Raw genomic sequence first — 14,775 nt, 5'->3', positions numbered from 1 at the left:
CACATTTCCCATCATGTTCATACACAATTAAGCACTCTCAGAATAAAAAAAAAGAAAGCCACTTGTAAGAGGCGTGAGTAGTGAGTACTTTCATTGTTCTCGGAAGATGTCTGTTACTGACACGAACTGACCTAATTGAAAATAATGGTGCGTTATTCACTGGGCCGATCCCTGAGGGAAGTCTTATAAAAATGTATAAGCCGAATCGAAGTCGACACGAAAGAGATGCCAGTGCATTAGAGCACATGTGGGTAACTAATGCCTGCGATGGGCTCCATTCTTAAATTGTAACGTGTCATTATTTTAATGGGGACGTTAGACAATCATCTTTTGTTTATAACAATGATAACATGTTATTCATGCTTTAATTTGTTTTTTTCATTGTTACCTCCAGAGCAAAACAAAAACGCATTTTTTTATGAATTGATTGATTTTCATCTTTTTCTTTCATTATATTTTACCTATTGCTCGCTCTACTCTACTCGGTTAAAATAAAAATTAGTCTGGAAAAAAATACGTAGCATTTAGGCCTAATAAACTCTTCCCATTAGTGCAAGGATATTTGGAAGCGAAGCAGTAGCCCCAGATCATCATGTCCAAACAGTAGACCTTTGTTAGTGCTAGTACAGATTTTTCGTTGGAAATATTAAAAATGTACACTTTTCTAAATACACCTTGATTTAAAATGATGCCTCCAAATACGACTACGGAATTCAAATCAGTCTTAAAGGTAACGATTGCTAGCGGACTATTAATTTTTTCTCCAATTCCTGTCCTTTCTTCTTTTATATTTCTTTGCTGTATTTCCCTACACCGGAAAAGTCTTATAAATAACGACGCTGATATTGTATTGTATACTTATTCTTTATAATTCAAATTTTTCGTCAAATCAAGTCTTTCAAATCTTAAGTCGAACCATTTTAGGAAGTGGTATTCTTTGCGTACCTATCTAACAGTAAATATTTTATTTTAAAATCTGTTTAATAACTAACTGACTTTGAATTGTCCAATTTGTTACCAAGACAATTAAGTGAATTAGTTATAAAGTGTATTGCTTCTAATAATTTATAACTTGTTAATTATTTCTGTTTACCTATATCAACACGTTGGGCTGTAGGAGGTTCCTAAAACTAGTCAATAATATCATTCAGATCTAACTCCCAGGAACTTCGCTCATAAAACCTTTGTTTAATTTGTTCATTTCCGTAAAAGCAAGTCGTACTTAATTATGAGGAACTTCAATAGTGCCTACTAAACATATTATATTTTTTATAAGATAAAGAAAATGAGAAGGATCAAACAAAGAAGTAGTCGCCAAACTTTAATATACGTTTTAATATCATGTCAGGTGTAATAAATTCGTGATTTATGTTGAACAAAGTCATAATTAATCAGTTTCATTCCAATTGAGATAACGGGAGCACGATAACCGGTGGTAAAACTGTTATTTAAACGTTCTGACCGGTCGACATTGTTGTGAATTAAATGTGCAGTAAAATACACTAAATCATGATGGCAGCGTCCATGGAGTTGGAGCAGTATGTAGGAGCATTGAGTACGGCCGGGGCCTCGGCGCACCACTCGTGTGGGCGGAACTCACACGTTTTTGCAGGGCAACACTAGAGAGCAAACTTGTATCTGGTACCTACCGGTCGAGACGCAACCAGTCAGTTAATATTTTTGCAGCAGATGGCGGCGGGTATGTCGCGGTCATTTACATAGTAAGTCGACGATAAGCGGGCTATATTTAGCACGAGCGGGATGCGCCCTGGCCCTGTGCAGTGTGCAGTGCGCATGCTCGCCTGCCCTGCGCCTACACACAGCCTGTGATTTGTGCTGCATGCCGTGGGTGCCATAAAAGCCTGTCTCCTGACAGCTAACCTAGTTAGTTCATTATTAATCATTTTCCCTACCTCAGTACGTACGCGTTAGTTAAACAACTTTAACACCAAGTTGCTAAATATTTACATCGAGATTGCAAGCACTGCAAATATTTCCGCGAGTACAAAGCCTAAAGGATGTCTGATCTCAAACAAACCCATGAATCTAACTAACTGTAGACGAAAATAAATAATGACGTTTGGTCACATTGATCGTTAGCTGAGGAAACAAATCTTTCAGTCAAGTGGCCGTTTTGTCGAACAGTTAACGAAGTGGAGTTAACGTTAACGAGAAAAGTGGCAGATAACTCATGTGTCGCCGGCGCACTGCAAGTAGCTTGTCGACGCGACTCGCCCGATGCATTATCTGAAGCACTGGAGCGATAAAAAGGAACAAAGAACAATGTCAGTGGGCGCTTAACTCCCTTTCGCACAGAGCCGGCTCGTACGGCTTTCAATGACAAAATATCATAAATTTGTTGTAGCCATCCGTGCGAGCGTGCGGCGTTCATACGGCGCTGCGCTTCGATGCACGCACATGCATGCACGAACGCAGCAATACCGGCCGTGGTGGAAATATATTTCCATACTTAATCTAAGAATAAATAATCTGGCGAAATCGCACGAAACAATCTGCCCACATGCACAAATGCGTCTGCCGCCTGACAAATGAGAAGCCTTCAATAAACATCGTATCGATCGTCATGTTTCCGACGTCGGCGCGTTATAGTCGACGCGACGGAGTGTAAATCCGCTCGGGAGCCGGGAGCCAGGACGCGTCGCACGGCGCACCACCACAGGGTAGGTAGGCTGTAGGAGGTTTTAGGTGCGGGTATGAAGGCGTGCGGGTGTGCGCCGTGTGCGCCAGCCGCCCGCTGCCGTGCAGCATTACAATCAATCGATGGCACGGGAGAGCGATGCATCTCGGTGCCAGATATTAATATAACCGAATAATACGGCAAACTGCCGTCTTTTGAACGATGCCTATAATTCCGCCGACAACTAGGGATTTTTATTAGTGGTTTCACTCAAAAACGACAGTTTTAGCTTGCGAAAAATGGATGAAATTAAAGAAAACTATTTTAACACCATATGTTTTGTGGATGTAAACTCTAAAACCGGAGTAATTTAAATTTTAACCGTTAATAAAAACGAATTATTTGTTTCTTCAACGGCCTTCTCGGGAGTTTCTTCGGGCGGCGTCTCAGTAGTGCCATTCTCCGCGGGGTCTTCTCGGGTGCTGGCGCGGCAGGTGCGTCCGTACTTTCCGCCATCTCTGTTGTTTGTGGGGGGGGGGGGGTAAGAGCGACTAGCGGACGCGATGGGAATGAGCCCGAGCGTACGGAGCGGAAACCGACCGGCGAGACGACGCGTCGCGGAACGAATGACTCGAGGAAAGGGAGAAGCGGAGTCGTACACCGAGGGTGCCGGTCGCGGGTGGGGCCGGGGGTCGCGGGGCGCTGGCTAGGGACCGAATCTCTACGTTAGTTATTTTGCCATTCAGTTCTGCCTAGCTTTGGCCTATGTCATTGTTTCCCGAAACTTACCCGATACGTGACTTGGCAACGAGATCGATCGATAACATGCTAGCTAATGTTGCCCGCACCCTGCGCCGGGCTCGCCGTTGCGCCCGGCCATGAGCGTTTCATGTTTACAATTCAGTATTATAAGTACATCTGCCCCTTACTAAAACCAAAGCCAAATGAAAGTAGGTATCTTTTAGGCATAAATTCGCCGAATTTAGCAGGTAAGTAATATACTTATGTTTAAACCGAATTTACTACCTAAGTATAATAATATAAAGAATACATTAAGACTAAGCAGTTTTACACAAGTAAGTATTCAAATGTAGGAAAAATACAAAACTAAAATGAAAAAATATCAATAAGTAAATTTTTCTTTATTGTATCCGGATCAGGTGAACTTATAGGTCCGGACATAGACATTTATATCTATGAACGTGCTATTTGTAGGTATAAATCTAAGTTCTTCGCTACCTGAATACGATAAAAACCTATATGTAGTTGGTAAAGCGTAGAAATAAGGCTAAAACATATGAACACAGAAGCGTAATAAGGGAACGCAGTGCGAATTATCGGTGGGTTTCATGCCATCCATATAGGTACTTGATGTGCATTGGTTCAAGCCTTTGTTTTGTAATTAACTATTGATATTGTTTAAGTGATTAATTAAACATGACGTTGTTTATGATGAAAACATGAACATGATTAATACTCATAACTTATTATTAAATCGTCGCCTTCAGACATTCTATGTGATTTTTTAAAAATAAAAAATTTCAGATAGATAGGGTGGGCATTTCGAAACGAACCACAAGTTGTCTACCCGTATGAATGAATTTAATGAATACAGAATAAGAGCAATAATGCCAAAGTGACTCAATAACGTTAATCGGAAAAGAATGCAATACTTAAATTTTATATAAAAGGACTCGAGTTCTTCGTCCGTTATGTTTGATGATATACTTAGTAAAAGAAAATATCTCATTGGTGCCCGCATGTCGTCGGAATGTTATTTATTCGTTATTCCAGCCAGACGCTGCAATAGGTCTGCCACTCATGTCTAGCACTTAATTTACGGCGAAAAACGCGTGATCTAAATGGAAATTTTACCCCCATGCGTGTCTCCCACTCCAATTACACAAAGCATGAATCATGCTTTTATTGATTATGATTCAACGAAGGACTAAATAGGTTGTGGTAATTAGAGTGATCCCTAAAAATATATACCTACTTAGCTTAAAAACGTTGTTGCCAACCAGTACAACTGTACTACGTTTTCATAATTTATTTTCTTTCTCGTTTAATCACAAAGCTGTTACCTCTAAACGTGACAATAACAGCATACTATGATTTAGCCAGTTTTTAGCTAGGAGGATTATGGGTTTCATAATAACGTAGGTAAGTAATTATTTAGCCCCGCTAGACAGTTACAAGTGAGGTTTCGCTCAAATTACAGGATTTTAACGCTCGTTAAATACTAGATACTTATTTAGACATATGCATAATTTATATTAGAACGCGTAGAGGTATTCAAATATCTACCAAAGTACCCACGTTTAAACTGTAAATGTAAAGTAACTATTGTGAGGGGTTCCTGAAAATGCTGGATATAAGGTAGTCAGGTACATAGTACCTCAGTACTTACTGAAAATTGCTGGTGGAATTGTAGATACCTACTAACAAGATTTGTACCTACACAAAAAAATAGCTACCAGTAGCGAAAGGTAAAATTTTTCGAAAGGGATCCCGACACAACATATAGGTGCTAATATGCATAAATGAGTCTGCAAATCGTTCTAATGATAATTAGATTCTACATAAACTCTACATAAAAGGAAGCCGGCAGGAATCGGCTTATATGGACCCTTTGCAACTGAGACCTACCACTTTACGTGGATCGTGGTGAATAACACGCCAAGAGCAAACGTCGCTGATTAATTGAAGATATATGGAGACTACACCGTGCTTCTCATCACCAGTGTAGTCCTTTAGTCATGCCAGGATAAAAAAAGCGCGTGGACCGTGCATCATCAGAACTTACTCTTGTCCTCGTATGTTGAGTGTACTCTGAATAATAATACGATGATAGTATTGTGCACTTAGAATCTGACTCACCAGTTATAACAATGAATCACTTTTTGATAAGTTTTCGTTCCATCTCATTGGATACAACAGCTATTATACATCTAGTTATTTACCTAGTAATAGTCTAGAAGCTTTCTATTGTTCGTATCCATCTGTTCATTACTTTGAGATGTAAATATGCAAATGTAATTACACACGTAGACGTTTCGATGCTGTGAAAAGTAATGTTACAAATTAATAAGTGTTGTTCGTTAAGTAAATCTGAGATATTCGTCCGCCAAATTCTGACTTTTATATGGTTAACTATCGGTAGTAAAATATTGAGATTACACGTACGTATTTAAGAGTCGCCATAGGAATTTGAGAGATTTATCAACCCGCATTGGACACATAACTAAAAGTTAATGCGTTCTCTCTTAATCGTATAAAGACCCCATATCTAGCTGTGCAATTATTTTCAATTTGTTATTACATTATAGTTGATATAATTTTATCAAGGACTAAGTAAGTAACAACGCATACCTAAATTGCGGTATAAAGCTAGATAGAAACTATGTTTTCTTATTGTTTTAATGCGCGTTATTAATTTTCCTGTTTACTTTAAACACATCTATAACAACTTAATCAGGCAGGAAAAAATAGTACGTATGTACCTAAACATTTCATATCCGCTTTTCTATTACCCATCTTCCTATTTGTTCCTACTCTAAATATAACAGTATTAAACAATGACACAGATAGACTTAAAACTTTCCCCTGTTTTAGTCAACACGGAGTTTCTAGGAAATCTAACCCGTATATCAAAGGGGATGTTTTACTATGGACTTTCCATTATGGGGTGGAAATGTCCCCACTCGTTAGTGTTGGTTGATTTATATTATCAGTCTAATTCAGGGAAGGGGTTCGTAGTTCTATGACTAAGTTGATCAAGTTTGTACCATTATCGTTTTTTCTATGGATTTTAATCCTTATCATGGAAAACAAATTCGAATAATTTTGTACCGATTTGACCGGCCTTACCAACAAGAGTGGCATGACAGTAAAATGATACAGGCTCCCTGGCGTCAAAGGGCCCCGAGTCAAGGGGACCTTCTGACCCGAGAAAAAGATGACCTGGGCCTCGGAACCCTGGTGCCGTGTCTTGGTGTTCAGGCTACACCAAGACACGGCACCAGGTACACCTAGCCTTATTGTGATCTAAAAAAGTAAGCAGATTTTGCCCTAGCGAGTGGCCACTTTCCATGAACTTACCTAGGACCATACCACACCATGATGTAGATTGTAGGCGATTTTCACAAGCAAAATTCTAAATAAGCCAAAACGTTTTAATGGATTACTAATCTGAGACTTCTCAAACTCTCTATGTCAAGCTACTATTTAACTATGATATTGTATTTCTTTTTCAGAAAAGAAACTAGTCTGGGCATCTAATCTTCACCCACATCACCATCAAACACAGGATGTCCACCTAATCTTCACTCGGAAGGATCACCAAAGTCGTTTGGACCTAATGTCTTGCTCGCCACATGAAATCCAATAACAATTTGTCACTTCACGTCGGTTTTTGTGAGATAATGATTGAAGGGACTGGTTACCTACTATTATGGTCTAGGGTCCCAACAGGTAACAATAAACAAATACTCAAGTTTGATTAAAGATAACCTTAATAATTTCTCTGCGGTTCCCCGAATAGCTACACTGTTAAACACTCTTTAATTTTGATCACATAATTAAACCACGATCTCCTTATTCTTATGGCCTGTTTGGTAATCGGGGTATAAATTATGACTAGCACAAAATAAACTTATATTCTATTATACCTACTGGTCCCTCCAGTAAGTACTGGTAATTACCAAATTGCAATAGGTGACTCCCCCTTATAGAATAATCATTCAAAACACCTCACATATGTAAGTTATCTAATAAAGGGCGTATAATAATAATATAAAATAATATCAGCCTTGTATTATATACTTATCCACTGCTGAGCACGGGCCTCCTCTGCTACTGAGAGGGATTAGGCCTTAGTCCACCACGCTGGCCTAGTGCGGGTTGGTAGACTTCACACACCTTCGAAATTCCTATAGAGAACTTCTCGGATGTGCAGGTTTCCTCACGATGTTTTCCTTCACCGTTAAAGCGAACGATAAATTCACAAAGAATACACACATGATTTTTAGAAAAGTCAGAGATGTGTGCCCTTGGGATTTGAACCTGCGGACATACGTCTTAGCAGACCGTTCCACACACCAACTAGGCTATCGCCGCTATCAAAGGGCGTATAATAAAATTTATTGTTTGTGTTTCTCTACTTTGCAATCTTAAACCATTCATCTGATAGTCATCAGACATTGGTAAGTTGTTCCGCATTCAAGAATCCTTTAAATTATTCCTGTAGTTCACGTAAACGAAATGTTATGCAACAACTAGTAACAAATAAACACCACGAACAGTTAAAATAATTTATTCAACTAATAAAATAAATATCAATTTAAACTTTTACTATCCTTCGCTTCATACTGAGAGTTTTCTTGATAAAAGTCATCTTCTTCATAAAACAGTTCGTCTTCGTATTCATCATCGTAAATGATTTCTTCTTCATTGTCATCCTCTTTGTCGTGAGCCATCCAGTCCACGTTTGAACTACGCAATTGTTTCGACAATTTGTTTTGTAAAATCTGTAAAAACGGGACATTCTTATACAGAGTGTTTCAAAATGGGTATTTTTACATGTATCATGATCTAATAAAGGATGTTGAGTTAGAATTTTAATTTTAAAATTAACACGTGGGATACATGTCTGTAGCGAAAGTAAGTTCAATACATTATTATCAGTCTTACAAAACGAAAATAATGTTGTGTTTGTTTGGCTTGGGTTGGGGTAAAAAATACATGCATGCATTAAAACATAAATGCCTACTACATTCACGGATAACCTTTCCGATCTTAAACAACAACATAAGGAAAGAACCAATTCTTTGAGTTACAATGTATTAACTTATAAACAATCAGATAACGGTACTCTTTAACAATTTTTCAAGGGTTTTTAAACATAAACGTAATTGTTCCAGAAACAGTGTTCGTCAAATAGTCGTAAATTTTAATCTTCAACGTTATTACCGATACGATTTCAAAGTGCCGCTAAAAATTAGGATACACTCGTAAAACATATTCGTAATTAGAGTAATGACCGGAAAATGGTAAGATAAGAATCCTAGACTAATTCTCATTGTTCATACGGCCAAATGGAGATGAACAACTGTTCTGGCAACTGCCAGATTATATAAAGTGGCGATTTAATACGAGCGCCGTAAAACATCAAATTACACATTTGGCTCTACATCCCAAAAGTAGCTAAGAGGCCAGTTAGACAGGGTGACGCCGTTTGCAATTCGCTATCAACGAGGGCGGGAAAGAATGCATTTATGGCCGAAATTAATAAACTTCCGGATCGATCGTGCAATTGGGTCATCACAATAAAGTTTGGCCGTATTACACATTAACCATTACCATAAGCTCCTCCTAGCCGAATTTCGACCACGGGGGCCAATCTCAACGGAGATCAGCCAAGTACGCAGGATATATTATAGTGCACAAGTGTGTGAGCAATACACAGGTGCACTCTCTGTTCTTTCACTCTAATAGTTCGGTGAGACAGCAAGCCGACATTACCGGAGAGAGATCACACATTACTATATTGATGGGATTGTTAATTTCGGCCTTAAGTCACGTGTCCTTTCTTTCCATAACGGTACTTTATTTGTCACCCTTTGTTCATCCATAAATGATGCCCAAAATTTGTCATAGATTTTGCATAATATCAAATAGGTATAAATATTTAGTAAGTGCGTAAAATTTTGCGCGATTTAAAACCGAACTGTTCCTTTTTATTATCAATGAATTAATAAACACAGTTTAATGCGCACTATGAAAATATCCGTGTGGAATTTATTCGCAAAATCTGCGCAGTTATGTAAAAATAAATACGCGGTAAGGAAGTGCGCGCACTAACATATGGTAAATAAAGGACGAATTTTTCGTGTTACGCCTTATATTAAACTAGATGTTACTCGCGGTTCCGCTCGCGGCAAAAGCATTTCCCGCTAGAATACCCTAAAAGACTGTACGATACCCTATCCCTCCACATAAAAAAACGTTATTTCCCATGGAAGCAAATTATCAAGATAAAAACCCTTAATGTTGAGTCCAAGACGTAGACTACCCGTGTGCCAAATTTCATCTTAATCCGTTCGGTTGTGTTTGCTTGTACTTCTGGCAAAACATCCAAACATTTTCACAAGATTGCGCATAAATATTATAAGAAGTAAGATAACAATACACACCTGTCTCTTCTGTAAGAACTCTGCCAACTCCTTACTTTGGCTAGTTGTATTAACCTCCGGTGGTTTACTCTCCTGACTTACTACTCTATACGATATCACTGAATCATTTCCTAAATTCTGCCACGCGTCTCTGCTTTTCTTCCTGGCTGCGAGAAGCCTGCTCATGATTTTAGCGTGATCAAGTCCATACACATTGTGTGTCATTTCTGGTATAGCATCGTCTTCTATAGGTAGCTCTTCTTCTATTCGTTGAATTTTAGCCTTAAATAATGTTTTAATATGAATTAATATCCTGTGGACTTATTATAAAGTCTTTGGGACAACTGAAATAGGGTCATTACGTCCATATCGCGAATCGAATAAGCTACCACTTGTTCATATAGATTTATTTGATAACTGATAAGTAATAAGTTTTCTTTTGTAAATAAAGGAAATAGATTGTTGGTATACCTAGTCTTGCCATAAATATTGTAATAAAGAAAAAAGAAAATTGTTAACTGCAAATAACATTTATTACTTTTACAGTGTGTCAGTTTAATACATAAATATAAAACAATTAAAAATATAAAAAGCTTATTCGAAGTGGTCTCCATTGGCTGCAATACAGTCCTTTAAACGATGAGGCCAGTTATCAATAGAAGCACGCACTCTTTCCATGGGAAAATTCTTCACTGCCAATCGTATAGATTGTTTTAGGGACTCCAAATTATCATGGCGTTTAGAGCAAGCTGTACTCTCTAAAACTGACCACAAATCATAATCCAGCGGATTAAGATCGGGACTAGACGACGGCCAGTCTTCAGCTCTGATGAAGTCCGAAACGTTCGATTCCAACCAAGACTGCGTGGACCGAGCTTTATGACCCGGCGCCGAGTCTTGCTGGAAGGACCATACTTGGTTATTGAACATGGTGATGTTAAGGGGCTTAACTACCTTCTCAAGAATGGTATCTTGATACACTTGTGCCGATGTTTTGATACCTTTTCACAAAAATATGGCTCAGTCACTCCTTCATAGCTAACACCCCACCAAACCATCACTGAAGTCGGATAATGTCCACGTTGCACTCTGTCGACTAATTGGGAAGCTTCCTTAGAGCTTTGAGCATAAATACGGTCATTTTGTTTGTTAAAATGTTGCTCAATTGTAAAAATTTTCTCATCCGTAAACAAAATTTTTCTGTGACCTCCCTTTGCGTACCGCTTCAGTAGTTGTTTCGATTTTACCACCCTATTCTTCTTTAAATTATCAGTTAAGAAATGGCCAGTGCGTCTCTTATAGGCTGCAAGTCCTAAGTCATCTTTTAAAATACGCGACATGGTTCTAGGTGCTATCTTCATTTCCCGAGATAAAATCTTTTGCTTTCGGACAGGATTTCTTCGAATTCTTTCCCTTACTGCTTTGACCACCTTTTTCGTACGAACACTACGTGGACGGCCAGATCTTTTCTGTCACAAACAGAGGAGGTCTCATTGTACCTATTAATAGCCCGGTACACAAACATTTTACTAATACCAAGTGTATGGAGAGTTTTAAAAATTGCATTTGGCTCCATACCTACTTTGTGTAATGCTATCACAGCGATTCGGTTCTCTTTATCACCCCACACCATTTTAATATCGCAAAATATTTTACAATGTATTGGCGCCAAAATGAGAAAACACAATGAACAATCGTATAAAAATGACAGATTCGAAATTCAAATGTAATATTTTTTTATAATTAAGTGTAACAGTATTTATGGCCAGACTAAGTATACATGTGTGGATTTAAATTGAATTGTAAACCCCGTTAGCAGTCCGTTTAATAATAAATAAATAAATAGTACTTATTTTTTAATATTATTCGAGTATTTGTTGCAACAATTTAATATTATTCGAGTATTTGTTTTTTAAACATTTTTTCCCTTCTATTAAAATAAAACGTGGTGGTTATGCATTTTATTAATATGTTAGAAAGCGACCATGTGGTCGTATTCTGAGTTGCAGAATCTTATTTTATTTATCCTGTTCTTAATAATTACTTAGTTTATGGTTATACAATTTAGTAAAGATTTCTTATGTTTACGCGAATGTTAGAGATTAAATTAAACAATTTTTCGGATTTTATTGCGGTTTTAATATTTTACTTTTCTCTCGACGTTTCGAAGACTATGCAGCCTTCATGGTTACGGGGGGACCGAGGCGTCACATCACCTCAAACAATTTTAATATACAATTTAGTATTTGTAGTAGTAAATGAAATAGTGGCCTAAAAGATGCAAACGTCCATATGTTTTTGTTTTATAAAATGTTCTCCAAATCATTCAATTAAAGTGGTTGCTAACTGATATACTTACTTCACAAACTACGATCGATGGCAATACGCAACCACAAATATTGATTACAAAAAAAGTGATGACCGCAAAATAAAATCAGCTGCTTAAATAAGTATATTCAGAAATCGACCACATGATTCCTAATAAGTACTTAAATTTTTTTATTAATTTAATAAAAACATAATTTTGTGATTAATACTATCCATATTAATTATCATTTGCTACTTAATTTTGTTTGAATAATTATTAGAAACAGTAATACAATTAAAGATCATATTTTAAAAAGTAACAATCAAACACATTTTTAAGTAATACCTTCATTTCTGCAGATAGTTTCGTAACTAAAGTAAATTCGCTCTTTAGTATATGTCCCATATCCGTCGCTTTAAAATCCTCTCCATAATCTGCGGCGGCCAAACAACGATCAAGATCCACTAGTCGAGCTTCCTGATGATCTGTGGTAATTATAGCGAAGTTACTTTGTCTGTCTATCTATCTGCCTGTCAGCCATTTCAAGCCTGACCTACAGAACCGATTTTGATCAAATTTGATAAAGGGGAAGTTTCAATGTTTTTTAAATACTTGTCACTGAGCGAATTCCATGTGGCCGTAGCCATGAGCAAAAGCTACTACTAAGTATTGACATGAAGATTTTATGAATCGCTATGAAGCAGGAATAAGACAAGGGAAAATTATAACATTGCTCATATAAAAAAAGCAATATAACGTAAGAATTGTTTTCTAATATTTTTTCTACTTCCCATTATTCACACGATTTCGTTCTGATGCAAGCCCACTTTCAAGTAGTATACACTGTAAAGGCCTGTGGCAAAATCATCCAATAGAATTTTTCCAAACATAAAAATCTATATTTTTTTTTTCTGTGACCATTTTTGAAGTTCTAATACATTAAAGTTCTGTTTTAAAATATTCAACCTTCTCTTTCTCATAAGCTAGGGCAGCCCCTCAAGCCACGGCCCCATTATATATTTTGCCAGTTAAGTTTCAAAATTATTGTTATCAGGAGGTGTAAATTTTAACAATAATATGTATAATCAGATACATCATTGTGAACTCTCTTGTACATGGCAAAAATAACAAAAGAGGTTGAAACTATATGTTGCTATATATTTTTTTTATTATTCACACCACTGCACTGATGTTCCTAGTTCAAGACAAAATGTGTTTAAAAACACAAACACTGTCCCAGGCCTTGGATTCCAACCCTAAACTTCCTAGTGACTGATTGCATACATGGATAAACAGATTACAACATACACTGCCAATGGAAAAGAAGTTGACGTATTGTAGTCTAATTTGTATATTATGGATTCAATATTATACTGTTTTATGCAAGAACAGACCTTTGACAAAACTGATGTATGGAACTTGGCCCATAACTCTTAAAGTAGATAGTTCATGTCTCAGAGCACCAGCGGTCTTATTGAGAAGAGTCTCAGTCTCCTCATCTGTTGTATCACCTTTACAAACCCAGAACACATTCACTCTTTGAAAGTCTGGGGATATGTTTACCTGTAAAGTAAAATATTAAATAGTATGAAACCTCTACAATTCATAAAATAATTAAACTTTATCTTGACATTGGGTTACTAATGATATCACATACTCAACTTTACTTTGCTACCATTCTGCCAAAACTGATGATGTTAATTGTTTTTTGTTTAAACACTAATCAGTTGAACCACTGTTGTTTTTAGTAGAAAAAGGCATGGCAAGTGCAGTAACAAGGTTTTTGGTATGAACTAGATTTAAGACATCTAAAGACAAAATACATCTAGATAAGTATTTTGGGAGAGTTTCTAAGAATAATATCTTAATTATTTTCACTTACTTTTGAAATTTCAATTCCCCGACCAACAATATCCATTGCAACAGTGCCTGTAGACATCATGTCTGTTATCTGTTTCATGAACATTTTATTAAGCATCGCCATTCTACGTATACCACGCTTCCCCGGTTCATTCTTTACTTTGGTTAAACTTTTAAGACTGGGCATTGCAGGAGCTTCTATTTGTGGATACCATTGCCTATATAGAAAAAAAATATGAAATACTTTCCTGGCAGAATGACCAGAATTCATACATAAACTAAGCATACCGTTTCGTTTTCGGATTAACCATTTTACAAAGTTTCATACCCTGCTTTTTTAAATTATACAATGCACATGACATGTGATAATACCGATAGAAAGAAATCATTTTGTAAGACAAATATATTCAACACTCCCATGAAACTTTATGGATATATTTAGTATAAAGCTATCATATTAAAAATTAAAACAGAGTAATGGTTTCAACTTTAATTTTGGTAAAACAAATTTGTCTTCTGTTTGTGTGGTTGTGACATATGACATAATTCAAACGTCATTTTTCAACTCTACACAAATGTCAAAACATCAAAGTTTGCCTTGGTGATGTCAAATAATATTGAAATATTCTGTATCGATATTTGAGAAATTTTTTTTTTGTTAAAATTTTAAATTATTTATTTGTAATTCAAACACATTATTCAATATGAAAACCCCTCATTTTGTATGGTCCGATGTTTTATGTGGCAATGAGCAAAAACGAGATCGATATAAACTTGGGTTTTTGAACGTTTTTCAG

General features: G+C 36.8%; 1 protein-coding gene across 1 annotated transcript; it reads right to left on the bottom strand.

The window, feature by feature from the left end:
* Positions 1 to 7,936: 7,936 nt before the first annotated feature.
* On the bottom strand, positions 7,937 to 14,540 carry LOC115447580. Its single transcript, XM_030174724.2, has 6 exons — positions 14,267 to 14,540; positions 14,001 to 14,196; positions 13,513 to 13,681; positions 12,464 to 12,603; positions 9,832 to 10,092; positions 7,937 to 8,166 (listed from the first exon to the last, which is right to left on the bottom strand). The coding sequence occupies exons 1-6, from the start codon at positions 14,365 to 14,367 to the stop codon at positions 7,975 to 7,977; spliced, it is 1,059 nt and encodes a 352-aa protein (XP_030030584.2). The 5' UTR covers positions 14,368 to 14,540; the 3' UTR covers positions 7,937 to 7,974.
* Positions 14,541 to 14,775: the final 235 nt, after the last annotated feature.

This window comes from Manduca sexta, chromosome 16 (genome assembly GCF_014839805.1).
Source record: "Manduca sexta isolate Smith_Timp_Sample1 chromosome 16, JHU_Msex_v1.0, whole genome shotgun sequence".
Lineage (NCBI taxonomy): Eukaryota > Metazoa > Arthropoda > Insecta > Lepidoptera > Sphingidae > Manduca > Manduca sexta.
Note: the sequence above shows the minus strand (reverse complement) of the source record. Positions and strands in the feature narration are given on the sequence as shown.

Excerpts from the sequence above, each read along its gene's own strand:
- LOC115447580 (XM_030174724.2), bottom strand. The coding sequence starts at position 14,367 with ATGATTTCTTTCTATCGGTATTATCACATGTCATGTGCATTGTATAAT. Across the intron at positions 12,604-13,512 it reads ATACATCAGTTTTGTCAAAG|ATCATCAGGAAGCTCGACTA; the intron begins GTCTGTTCTTGC and ends TAATTACCACAG. Across the intron at positions 10,093-12,463 it reads AACTATCTGCAGAAATGAAG|GCTAAAATTCAACGAATAGA; the intron begins GTATTACTTAAA and ends ACATTATTTAAG.